This window comes from Miniopterus schreibersii (assembly GCF_964146895.1).
Source record: "Miniopterus schreibersii genome assembly, chromosome: 5".
NCBI classification, from domain to species: Eukaryota; Metazoa; Chordata; class Mammalia; order Chiroptera; family Miniopteridae; genus Miniopterus; species Miniopterus schreibersii.
In genome coordinates, this window is record NC_138106.1 from 64,582,606 (window position 1) to 64,595,531 (window position 12,926).

Sequence of the window (12,926 nt, forward strand, 5' to 3'; positions counted from 1 at the left end):
TGTAACTTAAGGACTTTATTTCTCTTAATTACAAGATGTATTCCCAACAGGAGTTTTCTAGTCTTTTATATTAAGATTTACAAAAGACATGGGGTAGGGGGTTCACTAACAAACCCACTACCGTGTGGCAATGTTTCGCACTCTGCTCCTGTAAGACTTCAGGGAGTTTAAGTTCGAGGAGAGAGATCAGGAGATAGCGTTGGTGTATTACAATATACTCCCCTCCACCCTTCCCCAAAGATTTCTTAATACAGACAGGATTAAATGTGTAGCTCACTTGGAAAGCCTGTGTAATATATAGTCAGCCCCCACCTCTCAACATGTAAAATTAAATCCCAAATCTGTTTCCTCCGTCGAAGAAAACTTTTACTTTCAAGTTTTGTAGGAGTTGGAAAAAGTTTCGAACCTAGAGTTCATTGGACGCACTTTTCGAAACCTGTCTGCAGCTCATGATGCTGATAACTTTAAAAGCCACCTACCGACTACCTGGCTCTCTGACAGCACTGCCCCTCGCTGGATCGGAGCGCTCTCCCGGGCTTACCTGAGCTGCCTGCGCCGGGGCGGGCGGGGGCCGGGCGGGGGCCGCAGTTGCGCCGCGCTGCGAGTGGGCTGTGCGCGCTCCGGGAGTCGCCCGAACAATGCGAGCTGGGCGCCGAGCGCGCCCGGCCTATGGGCGTTACGTCACTGCGCTGCCTTATAAGGCGCTCCGCGTGTGCGGCGCGGGCGGCGGGGGCGCCGGTGACAGCCAGACCCGCGGCGGCGGCGCAGCTCCGCTCCCTGGCCCTGCCCGCGCTCGGACCGTGTGAACGGACCGCCGGTCCCTGGCTCCCCGCAGAGAGGACTGGGCGGCGGGCTGGAGACGCCGGCGCCCTCCTGCCGGGCAAACCAAGTCATTGGGGGTCATGGTCGATCCGCTAGTACTTTTCTCCTCTGTTCTGGGGCTCTAAAGCGTCTGTTATTACTCCGGATTCTTAAATACATATCCTGTTACTCTTTTTTTAAAATTTAATTTAAACATTTTGTTTTCTTTTTAATTACAGTTTATATTCGATATTTTGTATTAGCTTCACGTGTACAACTTAGTGGTTAGACAATCATATGCTTTACAAACACATTCTGTTACTCTAAAGTTTTGTAAATACATTTTTTTACTTTTGTTTTTTGGTTGCTTGAGGGAGGCAGGAGAGGAAAGCCAGAAGTCTTTTTTTTTTTTTGAGACATCTCTGGGGGTGATTTAGACTTCAAACCTTCTCTTTCCTCTTTGTAAAGAGTAGGGGTCCTCAGAGGATAGTATTTTATTTCCTGATGATGTAACTACCAAACAATTCTTCAAGTGATGATGGGAAGGCCAGATGAAATCTTACTTTTTCAGTGTTTTTCCTGAAAGAACCTCATCGTTCCTCATTTCTGCTTGCCTGTGCTTTAATGAAAGTAGTTAAAACTAATCCGTTTATTTGGCAGGGAAAATATTTATTAAATTAAATGTTTGGTGCTGTACTTCCAAGACAAAGTATAAAAATAGAACTTTAGAACCAGTTTTAATCGATTTTTTTCACTTCTACCAACAAACAAAATTAAAAAAAAAAAGACGAGCAGAAAAAAGACGACCAAATATTACTGAATTAAGGGACTTAGCCTCCTAATTACTTTGCACATCAAAAAGAGAAGTAATCTCTAAAATCCTAGCCAACCATATGAATCTGCTAAATAAATTAGATATGTGGCTGCCTTATTTGCAAGCTTCAAATGAATTGAGTAGTTTTAATAACGAGTCTATTTAACTCTTTTTAAAATTACATAAGATAGGATTGCTTCCTATTATGATGTACATATGTCTATAGAACTCTTGTTTCCATATGGTTTGTCAAACAAGAATAATGAAAATACAGTGCTTGTTTCTTTTCCTTCGTGTGGAGTGAAGAAAGGCTGATTACAGGGGTTGTAGAGTTAGTGAAAATGGTGTGGAAAAAAGATGCAGGGTGTAAAATTAATGTATCAGCCTTGCTAAATCATGGACTCACTCAGACAATTCTAGAGCACTCTTCCTGTTTACTGAGAAGCCTAAATTAAAGTAACTCCTGCTTTACATAGATACTGGGGTGTTTTTTTTTAATTTAAATTTTTTATTGTTGACGCTATTGTAGATACACAGCTGAATTTAATATTCTATTTGCAGTTTTGTATTAACCTTTTAGATGTTGGTTTGTTAGTTTTATTACTCTACCTTATACCTGTAAAGTGCATTTGAATCTTTTCTAGTCTCCTGTGCTTGCCCTATGCTTACTAAACATCCTTTTTGAAACTTTTATGCTAGATTTGATTTATTACCAATAAGATGAAATGACTGTTATGAAAGTTGCATGAAGCATAAACTCCCGAATCTCAGCTCCAAACTGGTAACATAAAGTACCTTCACTTCACGCTGGTATTAGTGACTTGCTTTGCCTCTTTTTTTATTTTGATGGGTACAGAGGTTTCTTAACATTTGACACTGCCTTTTACTTCTTTCTCACATTTTAGTACTTGTGCTTTGCATTTATATCCCAGTTGCCCTTTCAATTGGTCAGTATTGTTTCCTCCTCTTCTTCAGCGAGGGTAACTGAAGAATGGAGAAGTTAAGTAGATACAAGAGTTGCCTCGGGCTTCTGAGTCCAGAGGAAAGAGGATCAGGGCTCCTCTCCTTGTGCGCCTTGCCTGGTGCTGTTATTGAGTGAAGCACTGGCCTCTGACCCAGTCACGACTCATTGTTCCAACTGAGGTGCTGGTATGTGACCACTCTTTTCAGGAGCTCTCATTTGTTGAGCTTTTAATTCAAATTCATACCAATCACTGTACTTCGTGCTCTACATACACTCCATCATTTAATCTGCACAACATATTTTGGGGTGGTATTGATTGTACTTTTCAGATGAAGAAACACATTTGGAAAGGTAAAAATGACTTGGCCAAGGCCACACTGCCAGTAAAGTAACAAATGCAGGGATTTAAACCAGCCTTAGTCTTGTCTTCTCTTAATGGTTTGTTTAGACTCTCTCAGAGGTGTCATTGGTAAAGAGGTGTTCTGATTTAATTGAGAAGTTTGTATCTCCATTTTCCAGACTGAACGTTGAACTAAGAAAACCAAGACTCACCCTCTTCCCAGGCCACACACCAGAGCCACCCTGATTGTGCATTGAATAACTATAGGGAATGTTACACATTGGATCTGTATATTTACTAAAACAGTTTTCTTGAGGATGTTAGCAACATGTCTTGTTCTAATAAAATTAGATTGTTATGACAATTTTCTTGAGGAAGGGGGATCTTTGACACAAGAGCATCCTGGGTCTTGTATCACAAACTCCATCCAGCCATTGGCATAGTGCTCCATTGGCCACATGAGTTGACAAGTAGACTTTTCTTTCTTTTCCTCTTTCTACCAACTCTTTCTTTGAGATGTAATTTTTGTTCTTTTGGCTTCTGACATATATTTGTTATGAAAAGAATAGAGTTATGACCACTGTGCCTCAGTCTTGGCTGAGAACCTTTTACTTCCTTTTAATGAAAATTTTACTTTGCAATTGCTATATGACTCTTCTTATTTTATAATCAGGAGTTTCTTATAAATAAGCATACCTACAAATTAAAGTCTTTTTTTCAATTAGTAATCTGGATTTATGATCTGAATCAGCTATAGGTTTAAGTTGTTATTTGGAAATAGTACAAAGGAATTTTCCTACCAAGCTAACTGCCTTCTAATGTGGAAGAAGGGTTTGTAGGCCACAAGGCTGGAAACTAAGATGTATTGATTTGATTGAACTGTATGAAGTCACTTTTATTGGTCAAAAACAGTTGAATATCAGCAATTTCCCATGGTTCAAGCTAATGGCAAGTTATTACAATGACCACAGCAACTAGTATTAGTAATGTCCACAATGCCCTTATTATTGAACTGTTTTAAAATACCATTAACATGTTACTAAGCATGTCAAAGCCAGTTCCTCTTTGTAAAGTAACTGTTACTTTCATGTTTCAAGAATGTCCTGTCTCCCTGCCTTTGTTTCTTCTTGTGACTGATGAAGTCAAATAAGTGCCAGAGAAGCAGTATTCATAATTAACTGAACCTTTCTTTCAGCTGCCCACAGTTTTCATTACTGGTTCTTTCATCAGTTAAGGGGTGATGTGCACTGCTCCCTGGAAGCTCTGCTGCAGGATATGGGATGGTAACGTTAATTTTGAATGTGACACATTTCCTCCTTTACCTCTATAAAATAGTATATGTGGAAACACTATAACATACAAAGAGAAACAACAGTTCTTACAATGGGCATGGTCCTGTATAAGAAGCTGAACAGAGTGGGAGAGATCCAGGAGAGTATGGGAAGAGGCAGAGTTCTGTGGTCCTGCATTGCCTAGGCTGCAGTTGATTGGCCAGAGTGTACACTTTTGGCACTAAGGTATTCTACCTCAGGGAACATTCTGACATCTCACTGGCAGCCTTCTTGCAAAGCAGCTTTGCCTCTGAGCACTGGGCAAACCTGCCACAGATCCAGCGCTGACCTCTCCTCTGCTGCCACAGTTTATGAGGAAGGCTGAAGGGACTGAACACACAGGTGAGCAACTTTAAAACAGGGAGCCAGAAGGAAAGTCTGAGGGGTGAAAGCACCTGCTCTCCATGCCAGTCTTCTAACTAACCTCTTCCTTTCACTCTTCCTTCTGTTCTCCAGGTGGCATCTGCCTAGCTCTGTACATATAAATGCCCACACAAAATATATCCCCAGGCAGCACAGCACTTATTCTGTGCACTGAGAGCCTTTCACCAGCAGTTAATGGCCTGCAGGGAACTTGGATTTTCATGTAGACCCTCTCACTTATCTGCAGCCCAAATCTTCTGTCCCAGGCCTCCATAATCCTTGACGTTTCTAGAGGCTCTTCAACTGTTCCTATTCATACTCCAGCTAACTTTGATTTTAGAACAGGAACCAAAACTCTTGAGAGCTAGCTTGGGCTGGTTACAGCAACAGAGTCAGTGGTGATACTAGGAAATGGAAAGCCCTTTGTGAACATTAAAATGAATGCTGTTTTGTGGCTTTAAAAAATTAACCTAAAAATAGTTCAGTGCCCCTGATAATTTGCAAAGTGGAGAAAACTAGAAGACATTTTACACCTAGTCCTACTACATGAATATTGCCAACTGTTAACAATTTTATGTACTATATTTCTTTTTAGTCTTTTTCTAAAAAGACTAAAAAGCAATTTGTAAAGCATAATTGTTTTCATACTGTGAGCATTTATGTGTATTATGTGTTTTACCTTTTACTGTTATTAAATATATTTTAGTCATGTTCATGTCTACTCTATAGACATTGGATTATTTAAAAGCACATATTTGCATATTTTCCCTGGAAATAGTAGTCACAAAGTCAGTCACTGACTGCTGTCTCCCTGGTATGGCCGTGGTTTTTGTTCTTCACCAAGGGAAGTAGGGATGTCTGTGTTTAATAGAGAATTTTCTGTTGATGAGAGACCTTCTGGTCTTGGTTTACATGGGATTCTATGAGTTGGCTATGGGACTCTAGTGAGCTGCCAGTAGGTGAGCAAAATGACTTGGAGAGAATGAAGAATTGATAATATGACACCAGCATAAGAATATTAAATGGGAAGTAGGAAAAGCCTGCTGTTTAGGTCCAGTCCATTTGCTTATTTATTCCTGCAAACATTTTGGGTTTCCTTGGTAACTAATAATAGTTTTGAGAAATTGTTGAACTCGCAAGTATTACTGCAGGAGTAAAAAAATCCTCAAATCACAGAAATTAGAGACGGAAAAGACCTATTAGATCATCTTTGTCCCTTGCCAGTACAGATTGTTCTCAATGCTTTGTCCAGTCCATTTTTTAAAGGGGCCTTGTCAAATAGTTTGTACACTTTATCTGTTTTAAGGGATTCATTTTTAAAGAAACCACTCTGACAAAGTTTGTGTGTAGTTATGGAGCTTGATTTTAGGGTAAATATTTGTGAAAAAAGACCTTTGGGTTTAAAGTACAATTTAACAGGTTTTATTAGTTGGAATTCATTGGAACTGTTTAGGATGTCATTGGAATCATTGGCCAACTAAGGGTAAGATAAATGGGTAAGTTACATTTAGTATATGTTTTCTTTTATCATTGGAAACTCAAATATAGCAATGCATGAGAGTTAACTTAATCATGTGAACTAATTGAAATGGGTCTAGAAGGCCTGAGGAAATAAAACACCGAAGAAGTAAAGAAAACTAGGAGTGAAGTAGTTCATCCTAAGGTAATATTATCAGAGACATTTTTAAACCTCCCTTCCTGTCCCCACTTCTGCTTTGTCCATTATTTTACAGTAATTACTGCTTGATGTGAAGGTGGCATCTTAACTTTAAAATCCTTTCCTTCAGTCGGGCAACTTCTTCCAAATACCACCAAGGATTGAATTAAACTGTTTTGTAGAGCAGTTCAATGGTGGTGTTACAGACTGAATGCTTCAGTTCCCTGTATTATGATTAAAGATGTCTTTACTGGAAAAAATAATGAACAAATTAAGACTAAGAAATATGCGTTGAGTTTTATTATGAAGGGTGGTTGTTTTATAAAAATCACATTTTAGAGTGTAAAAAGGCTTTAGAAAACATCTCTATTTTTTGTCTCCTCTTGTTTCCCCCTTTTAAATAGATGAGATCATTGGAGCTCAGAGAGGCTAAAGGACTAGCCCCAAGATCAACAGTAAATTGGTGACTTTGCCACTGTGTTTTCTGGGTTTTCAAGTCTCTGCTGGGAAATGTGAAAATTCAAAAATGGCTTAATTAAACAGTGGGATTAGAACTGTCGAAAAGAGTATGTCTGAAATCCTAATTAATATTAGAGTAATTTACCTATGTTTATACTAACTACAGAACTAATTTGGGGCATTAATGAGTTAGTTATTCACTTTATTGATTAACAGTGTAATCATTTTATTGCATTTCTTTTAAGTTGGAGGTTTGTATATTGCTGGTAATCAAAGTCATTAAGAATGGCCATTTGTTGACAACCCTGGCCAAAAATTTAATGGAGAGGTCTGAACTTTTAATATTAATTCTGTGGTGTTATTTAACACCATTGTCCTGCTTGCTTGCCAATTGGTAATTCTCTACATGAGAAATCCTATTATTATGTCATTATGCATCCAATCTGCATCATAAAGTACAAAATTGGAAGTGATTTCAAAAGTTTCATGTCCAGCTTTATAATACTGAATTCTCTCTCAAATCAGAACTTCAACTTTCCTTCCAGGAGTTGGTACATATACATTTGTTGTCACTAGTCAGTTTCATTAGTCATTGCTGAGCAGCTCCAGGGTTTTGTTACTTTCCCAACAAGTCCATTTTATTCCAAACAGAAAACTGGCTACCTCACAAGTTAAATTATCAAAGTTAAAAACTGATCAGGAAAAAACAGATAAGAATTTTAATCTTCCTCTAAAAAATGTAAGGACTTTGTAATACTTTAACTCTGAGCATACCCTCCCAATTTATTTATTGTTTTTGTCATCTATTATAGTTCTTTTTTTAATTCTACAAGATACTATCATCATCCATTATTATTCTTTTAGTCAGTGTTGCTTTAGATATACCAATATGTTTACCACTTTCTTTGCTCATCAATCCTCCTTTTATTCCAGACTTCCATCTGGGATCACTTTCCTTTAATCTAAATGCATCCTTTTGAAGTTCCTTTTACTGGAAGTGAGCTCTTTGCAGATGCTCTCTTTTTTATTTATTTGAACATGTTTTTATTTTATACCTTTGTTCTTGGGAAGATTTTAATTTGAGTGTAGACTTCTAGGTTGGCACTTGTTTTCTATCAGCCCGTTGAAGATATTATTCCACTGACTTCTGGCTTCCTGTGTTACTGTTAAAAAGTCATCAGTCTAATTGTCACTCCTTTTTTCTCTGGTTGCTTTTACGATTTTCCCTTTGTCTTTGATAATTCTGTAATTTCATTATTAGATACTTAAGTATAGATTTATTTTTATCCTTTTTGGGTTTCACTGAGATTCTTGAATATGCGGATCAGTGTCTTTTTTCAGTTCTGGAAAATCTCAGCCAATGTTAACTCATCAAATAAGACTTCTGGAAAATTTTTTCTCTCCTTACCTTTTAAACAGACATGTTAGACCTTCTTACTCTGGTCTTCATATCCCTTAACTACTCTTCCAGTTGTTCCATCTCATTAGCTCTTCAGTCTGTATTTTATAATTTCTTCAGATTTTTCTTCCAGTTCACTAATTCTCATTGCTGATCTGTAATTGTATTTTTTATTTCCAAAAGTTTCTTTTTTCTCTCTCATTTGTTTGGCCTTTAATGGTCTATTACTCTTTTAACTAAAAATTTCAACCCCCCTTTTTATTTTTAACATAATATATTTTACCTTCTATCTGGTCATTTAAATGCTTGGGGTCTTTAAATACCAGCAACCCTCGTCTACAGTCATTTCTCCGGCTTTCAGTCATTGTGCATCATTTTCTAGTGTGCTTTTGTATTATTTACTAGTTTGTTTTTGAATTTATTATTTGCTTTAATCCTCACCCAAGGATATGTTTTTCATTGATTCTGGAGAGAGAGGAAGGGAGAGGGAAAGGCAGAGAGAGAAACATCAATGTGGAAGGTAAACATTGACCGATTGCCTTCTATACACTCCCGACCAGAGATCGAACCTGAAACCTGGGTATGTGCCCTGACTGGGAATCAGACAGACAACCCTTTGGTACATGGAATGACGTTCCAACCAAATATGCCACACCAAGCCAGGGCTGAATTTTTTAATATAAAAATATGCATCTTAAATTTTTATATGTGGACATTCTTGGAACCCTGGTTTGAATGAAGGTAGCTTTCTCTAGAGAGGATTTACATGTGTTTGTTTTTGCCAAATGCCAGAATCTCTAGGCCCAGGGTTTTTGTTTTGTTTTGTTTTTGGACCACCTAGTTTGTATGAATTTGCGCTGCAAATTCTTATGTAGCCTAGCTTGTTGTTATAAATTCTCAGTGGATTTATTTCTCCCCTTACTCCCAATACCATAGTTCAAGGAAAGCAGTTTTCCTTAACAGTTCCTAGATGTTGGTTTTGTTTCTAAGTCACCTTTACACTGATGGTTTAGTTCTTTTCAGTCCAGCTTTATGTGGGGCTTAAAGTATCCTAGGCTTTGTCCTCTATCCTGTGTGCCCTATTATGCCATAAAAACTGAAATTTGAGTTCTCAGTTCAAAACATGGGTAACTCAGTTGGTTAGAGCATCATCCTGATATGCCAAGGTTGTGGGTTTGATGCCCGGTCAGTTCACATATAGGAGTCAACCAATGAATGCATAAATAAGTGGAACAATAAATTGATGTTTCTTTCTCTCTCTCTCTCTCTCTCTCTCTCTCTCTCTCTCTCTCTGTCTCTGTCTCTGTCTCTGTCTCTGTCTCTCTCCCTCTCCCTCTCCCCCTTTCCCTCTGTCTAAAATCCATAAATAAAAGTAAAAACAACAGCAACAAAACATGCTCTCAAAGCAAAAGCCAGCTTTGGTGCTTTGCTTACCTCACTGGGTTTTCACTTTTATATACTCTTTGGCCTTTGAATGTACCTTAATAACTTGCCATCTGAGGGATGTGCATTTCAGAATATTTTATACATTTTATTTGGCACTTAAGAGATTTTTTGTGTTTTTTTTGCTTTTAAGTTAGACAATAGCTTAGAGTAGCTAATCAATTTAACTATCAGAAATGGACATTAGCAAAATATAATCTAATACTGAAAATCAACTTGAAAACTATGTAGAAAATATCTAAAAGGAAGTATTTCAAATAAATATTTTAGAGCCAAGTTTTTGGTCTTTGTTAGGTCCACATGCTAACAGAAATATAAGTCTGCTGTCTAGGATTGCTACAATCTACTTCCACTTAGTAGTTATGTTTATATTAAATGTAATTATTTTCCTGATTCTTCACAGTTATTACTTCTTAGTTTAGGCAAACACAAATTAGATCCTGGTATAAAGAGAGATGGTGTAAGAGTTAAAGGAAGTTTCCTCTCTGCTTTTAATGAACCACTGTGAGAAACTGAGTATCATTAAAATCTCATTCCAGGTACTTCAAAGGGAAATTATTCTCATGGGAAGTATGCCACTTCAGGTAGATAACTCCATCTTAAATCCAAGAGCTTTTGACAGCACTAGGCAAGTCTCTAATTTTGTATAGAATATCATGTAATGTAAAATGGTTTTACGTCTTAGAAGGGCTCCCAGCATATGATGATTTTAACTTCTTTGCCTCCATTGAGAACTATCCTCCAAGTAATCTAGAATGTGAGTAACCAAAAGGAAACGACATATTAGCTAGGATGCTTCCAGCTACAGTCAACAGAAAACCTGGACTCCCTTTGGCTGGAACTATGGTGAAATATATCACCTCACAACAAAAAATCCAAACCTAGGGCAGGCTTCACACAGGACATGTTGTTTCTGCTTCTCTGGTTTCCTGTGGCTCTGGCCTCTTCCCTGGATGACTACATTGTCACTCTGGTAGCAAGATGGCCTCAGCAGTTCTAGGCATCATGTCCAGACATACAACACCCAGAGGTAGAAAAAGGACCATCTCTTTTGGCATCTCCAAAGGAGCCAGTAGACCTTTCCCATAACTCTCCGCTTCCCCTGCCACTCACCCAAAGGCTTGCCCTTATGTCTTATTGTCTGGAGCTGTCAGAGGAAATGGAGAGTAACATGACTGGTTTATAGACCAAACATATTTTATTCCTTACCTGGACATGGGTTTACACTCATGTAAGTCATATAGGCCCAGTGGATTATTATTCTCATTTCTCTTTTGAATAAATTCTGAGTACACTATTGGCCTGTAATTTTCTCCATAAAGAGTATGGAGACCCCCATTGATGCTGACCCCCAACAAAAAGTGCTATAGAGATGCTAATGCCCAGCACACTTCAGCAATGCTCACAGACTAGGTGAATTACACAAACAATATCATTCAGCTGGTCTGTACCTTTATATGCTGTTTTTAAAATACTAGACTACTTGTACATAGTTCTAAGTGAGTGAGTGACCCATTGTTCTATGAAGTGAATTTTAAGGCCAAAATAGGAAGTTAGGAAGCTCTCGTATTTGAAATTCTATTTTGTTCCCACAAATGTATGATTTTTAATTTTTGCTTCCCCCCAAATTAGAGGTGATCAGGCTTAAAGCTTTGTTGCATTTAAACCCACCAATCTTTGAACTAAAACATCACTACAGTTTTGGAGAGGAAAAATCCCCACTTATTTTCTAACTCTTGCCATTATCTCATACTCTTCCTTGTCCTTAGCCTTCAGTAGCTATGGAATAGAAGCAACAGATGTGATGCTATATTGGTAAAATCAGACATTTCTTTTTTCTGTGGAAAGTGAATGTTAATGTCACGTCACTTGTTCATCTTTTTCGACATAACATTTTTCTGTGGGCTAAATTTATTCTGCTTATTCTCATAGAATATTAAATGTTTGACAAAGTGAATTTAGATCTCTTTACCTCTGCTGACTCCATAAATACTATGTGTGGAAAATTATTTAGCTCATGTGAAGAATGTGACATCTCTAATTTTAGGTGTGTACGAATATGTTAGTACTTCTTAAGAATCTCAGCTATAAGTAATAATGAAATTGATCATTATGCTGATCTACTGGTTCATGTTTCTAATTGCTATAGTTCTGATTTAGAAAAGTTCAGGTAAATAGTTTACTTCCTTTCTTCTCAGATTGTTCCCTTTCTCTTAATTCGCTTAAAAAAAGAAAAGAAAACTAGTTTTGGAAAAGAAACAAAGTAGTAACGGAAGAAGTTCAGTGGATAGAAATGTTGTTTCTGAGGGTTCTGCTGGCAGTGTTTTCTGATTTTGCTGATGCCTAATCTTCCTAGTAGGAAGAAACAAGTCAAATCACCTTCCTAAGGCTATATATGGGAATGTTACCATATTTTATTGTCAGATCATTGCTTTATTGAAATGATTTGGTAACTATATTTGTTTAAAATACCATAGAAACCATTATTTCTGTTTTCACATTTTTATTCATTCATTATCTTAAGTAGATGAATTTGTGTCAATGCACATGTGTGCAAGTGTTTGTTATAGTACTTGCTTGTGTGTGTGTGTGTGTGTGTGTGTGTGTGTGTGTGTGTTCGTTCCTTATCACTGCTTTATCCTCAGCTAGGAGTTGGGAGAATGAGATCCTGAAGATGATTTTCAAGAGGGAATGACTTGAAGTCCTTAACAATCTAACTCTCCAGTGATAGGTCTGTAGCCCTCACCTCAAGTCAGATCTTCATGTTTGATGGCCCTGGTCAGCCTTCACATAACAAAGCCTATTGCTGTTTCCAAAGAAGAGGTGGGGGCTCCAGTGATGCCTGTGGACTAGGAGTGCAGTGCCTTGCTTAGATGAATGCAGGGTGCTCTGTGTGTCTGTTCTTTTAAGGTGTTCCTGTGAGGAAATCTGGGGGCTCTTAGGACATATCCTTCTATGTTCAGGTATCTCCATCTTCGTTTTTAGAATCTAGGTATTTCTGAGTGGTAAGCTTAAAAATATTATTGTCCATTTTGTAGAATTTCAAGTCTTATCTCCAATATATGACTAGATAATAGCTGTTTAAGGTATGAGGCTTTATGGATTTTTTTCTATCTTAGCGGATATCTAAGAATTATGTAGTTTGTGTGATGAAAGCAAATAGCTAATTCTTTTCATGTAAGTTATCAAAATTGGCTGTCTTCATAAACTAACCTTCAATTGCCTTAATCTTTACAACCCCTTATGCTTTTTAGATGATTATTTATATTTTTATATGAAAGAGAAGTAAAGTTCTGTCCAATAAGAATGATTTTTGTTTATCAACATCCCTTTATAGAATACATAGATATTTTAA

At 37.6% G+C, this 12,926-nt stretch overlaps 2 protein-coding genes across 6 annotated transcripts in view; one reads left to right on the forward strand and one right to left on the reverse strand.

Moving 5' to 3' along the window:
• Nucleotides 1-12,926, forward strand: part of CMSS1 (cms1 ribosomal small subunit homolog) — a 340,238-nt gene that overhangs the window by 56,270 nt on the left and 271,042 nt on the right. For 3 of the 5 annotated variants that reach the window (XM_081139359.1, XM_081139360.1, XM_081139361.1), the window contains one exon: nucleotides 10,111-10,155. The exons of the other annotated variants lie outside the window; for them this stretch is intronic. In XM_081139359.1, the coding sequence (XP_080995485.1) occupies nucleotides 10,111-10,155 (45 nt within the window). The remainder of the gene's footprint in view (nucleotides 1-10,110; nucleotides 10,156-12,926) is intronic. 5 annotated transcript variants of the gene reach the window in all.
• FILIP1L (filamin A interacting protein 1 like) overlaps nucleotides 1-12,926 on the reverse strand; it is a 277,711-nt gene that overhangs the window by 50,440 nt on the left and 214,345 nt on the right. The window lies entirely within an intron of this gene.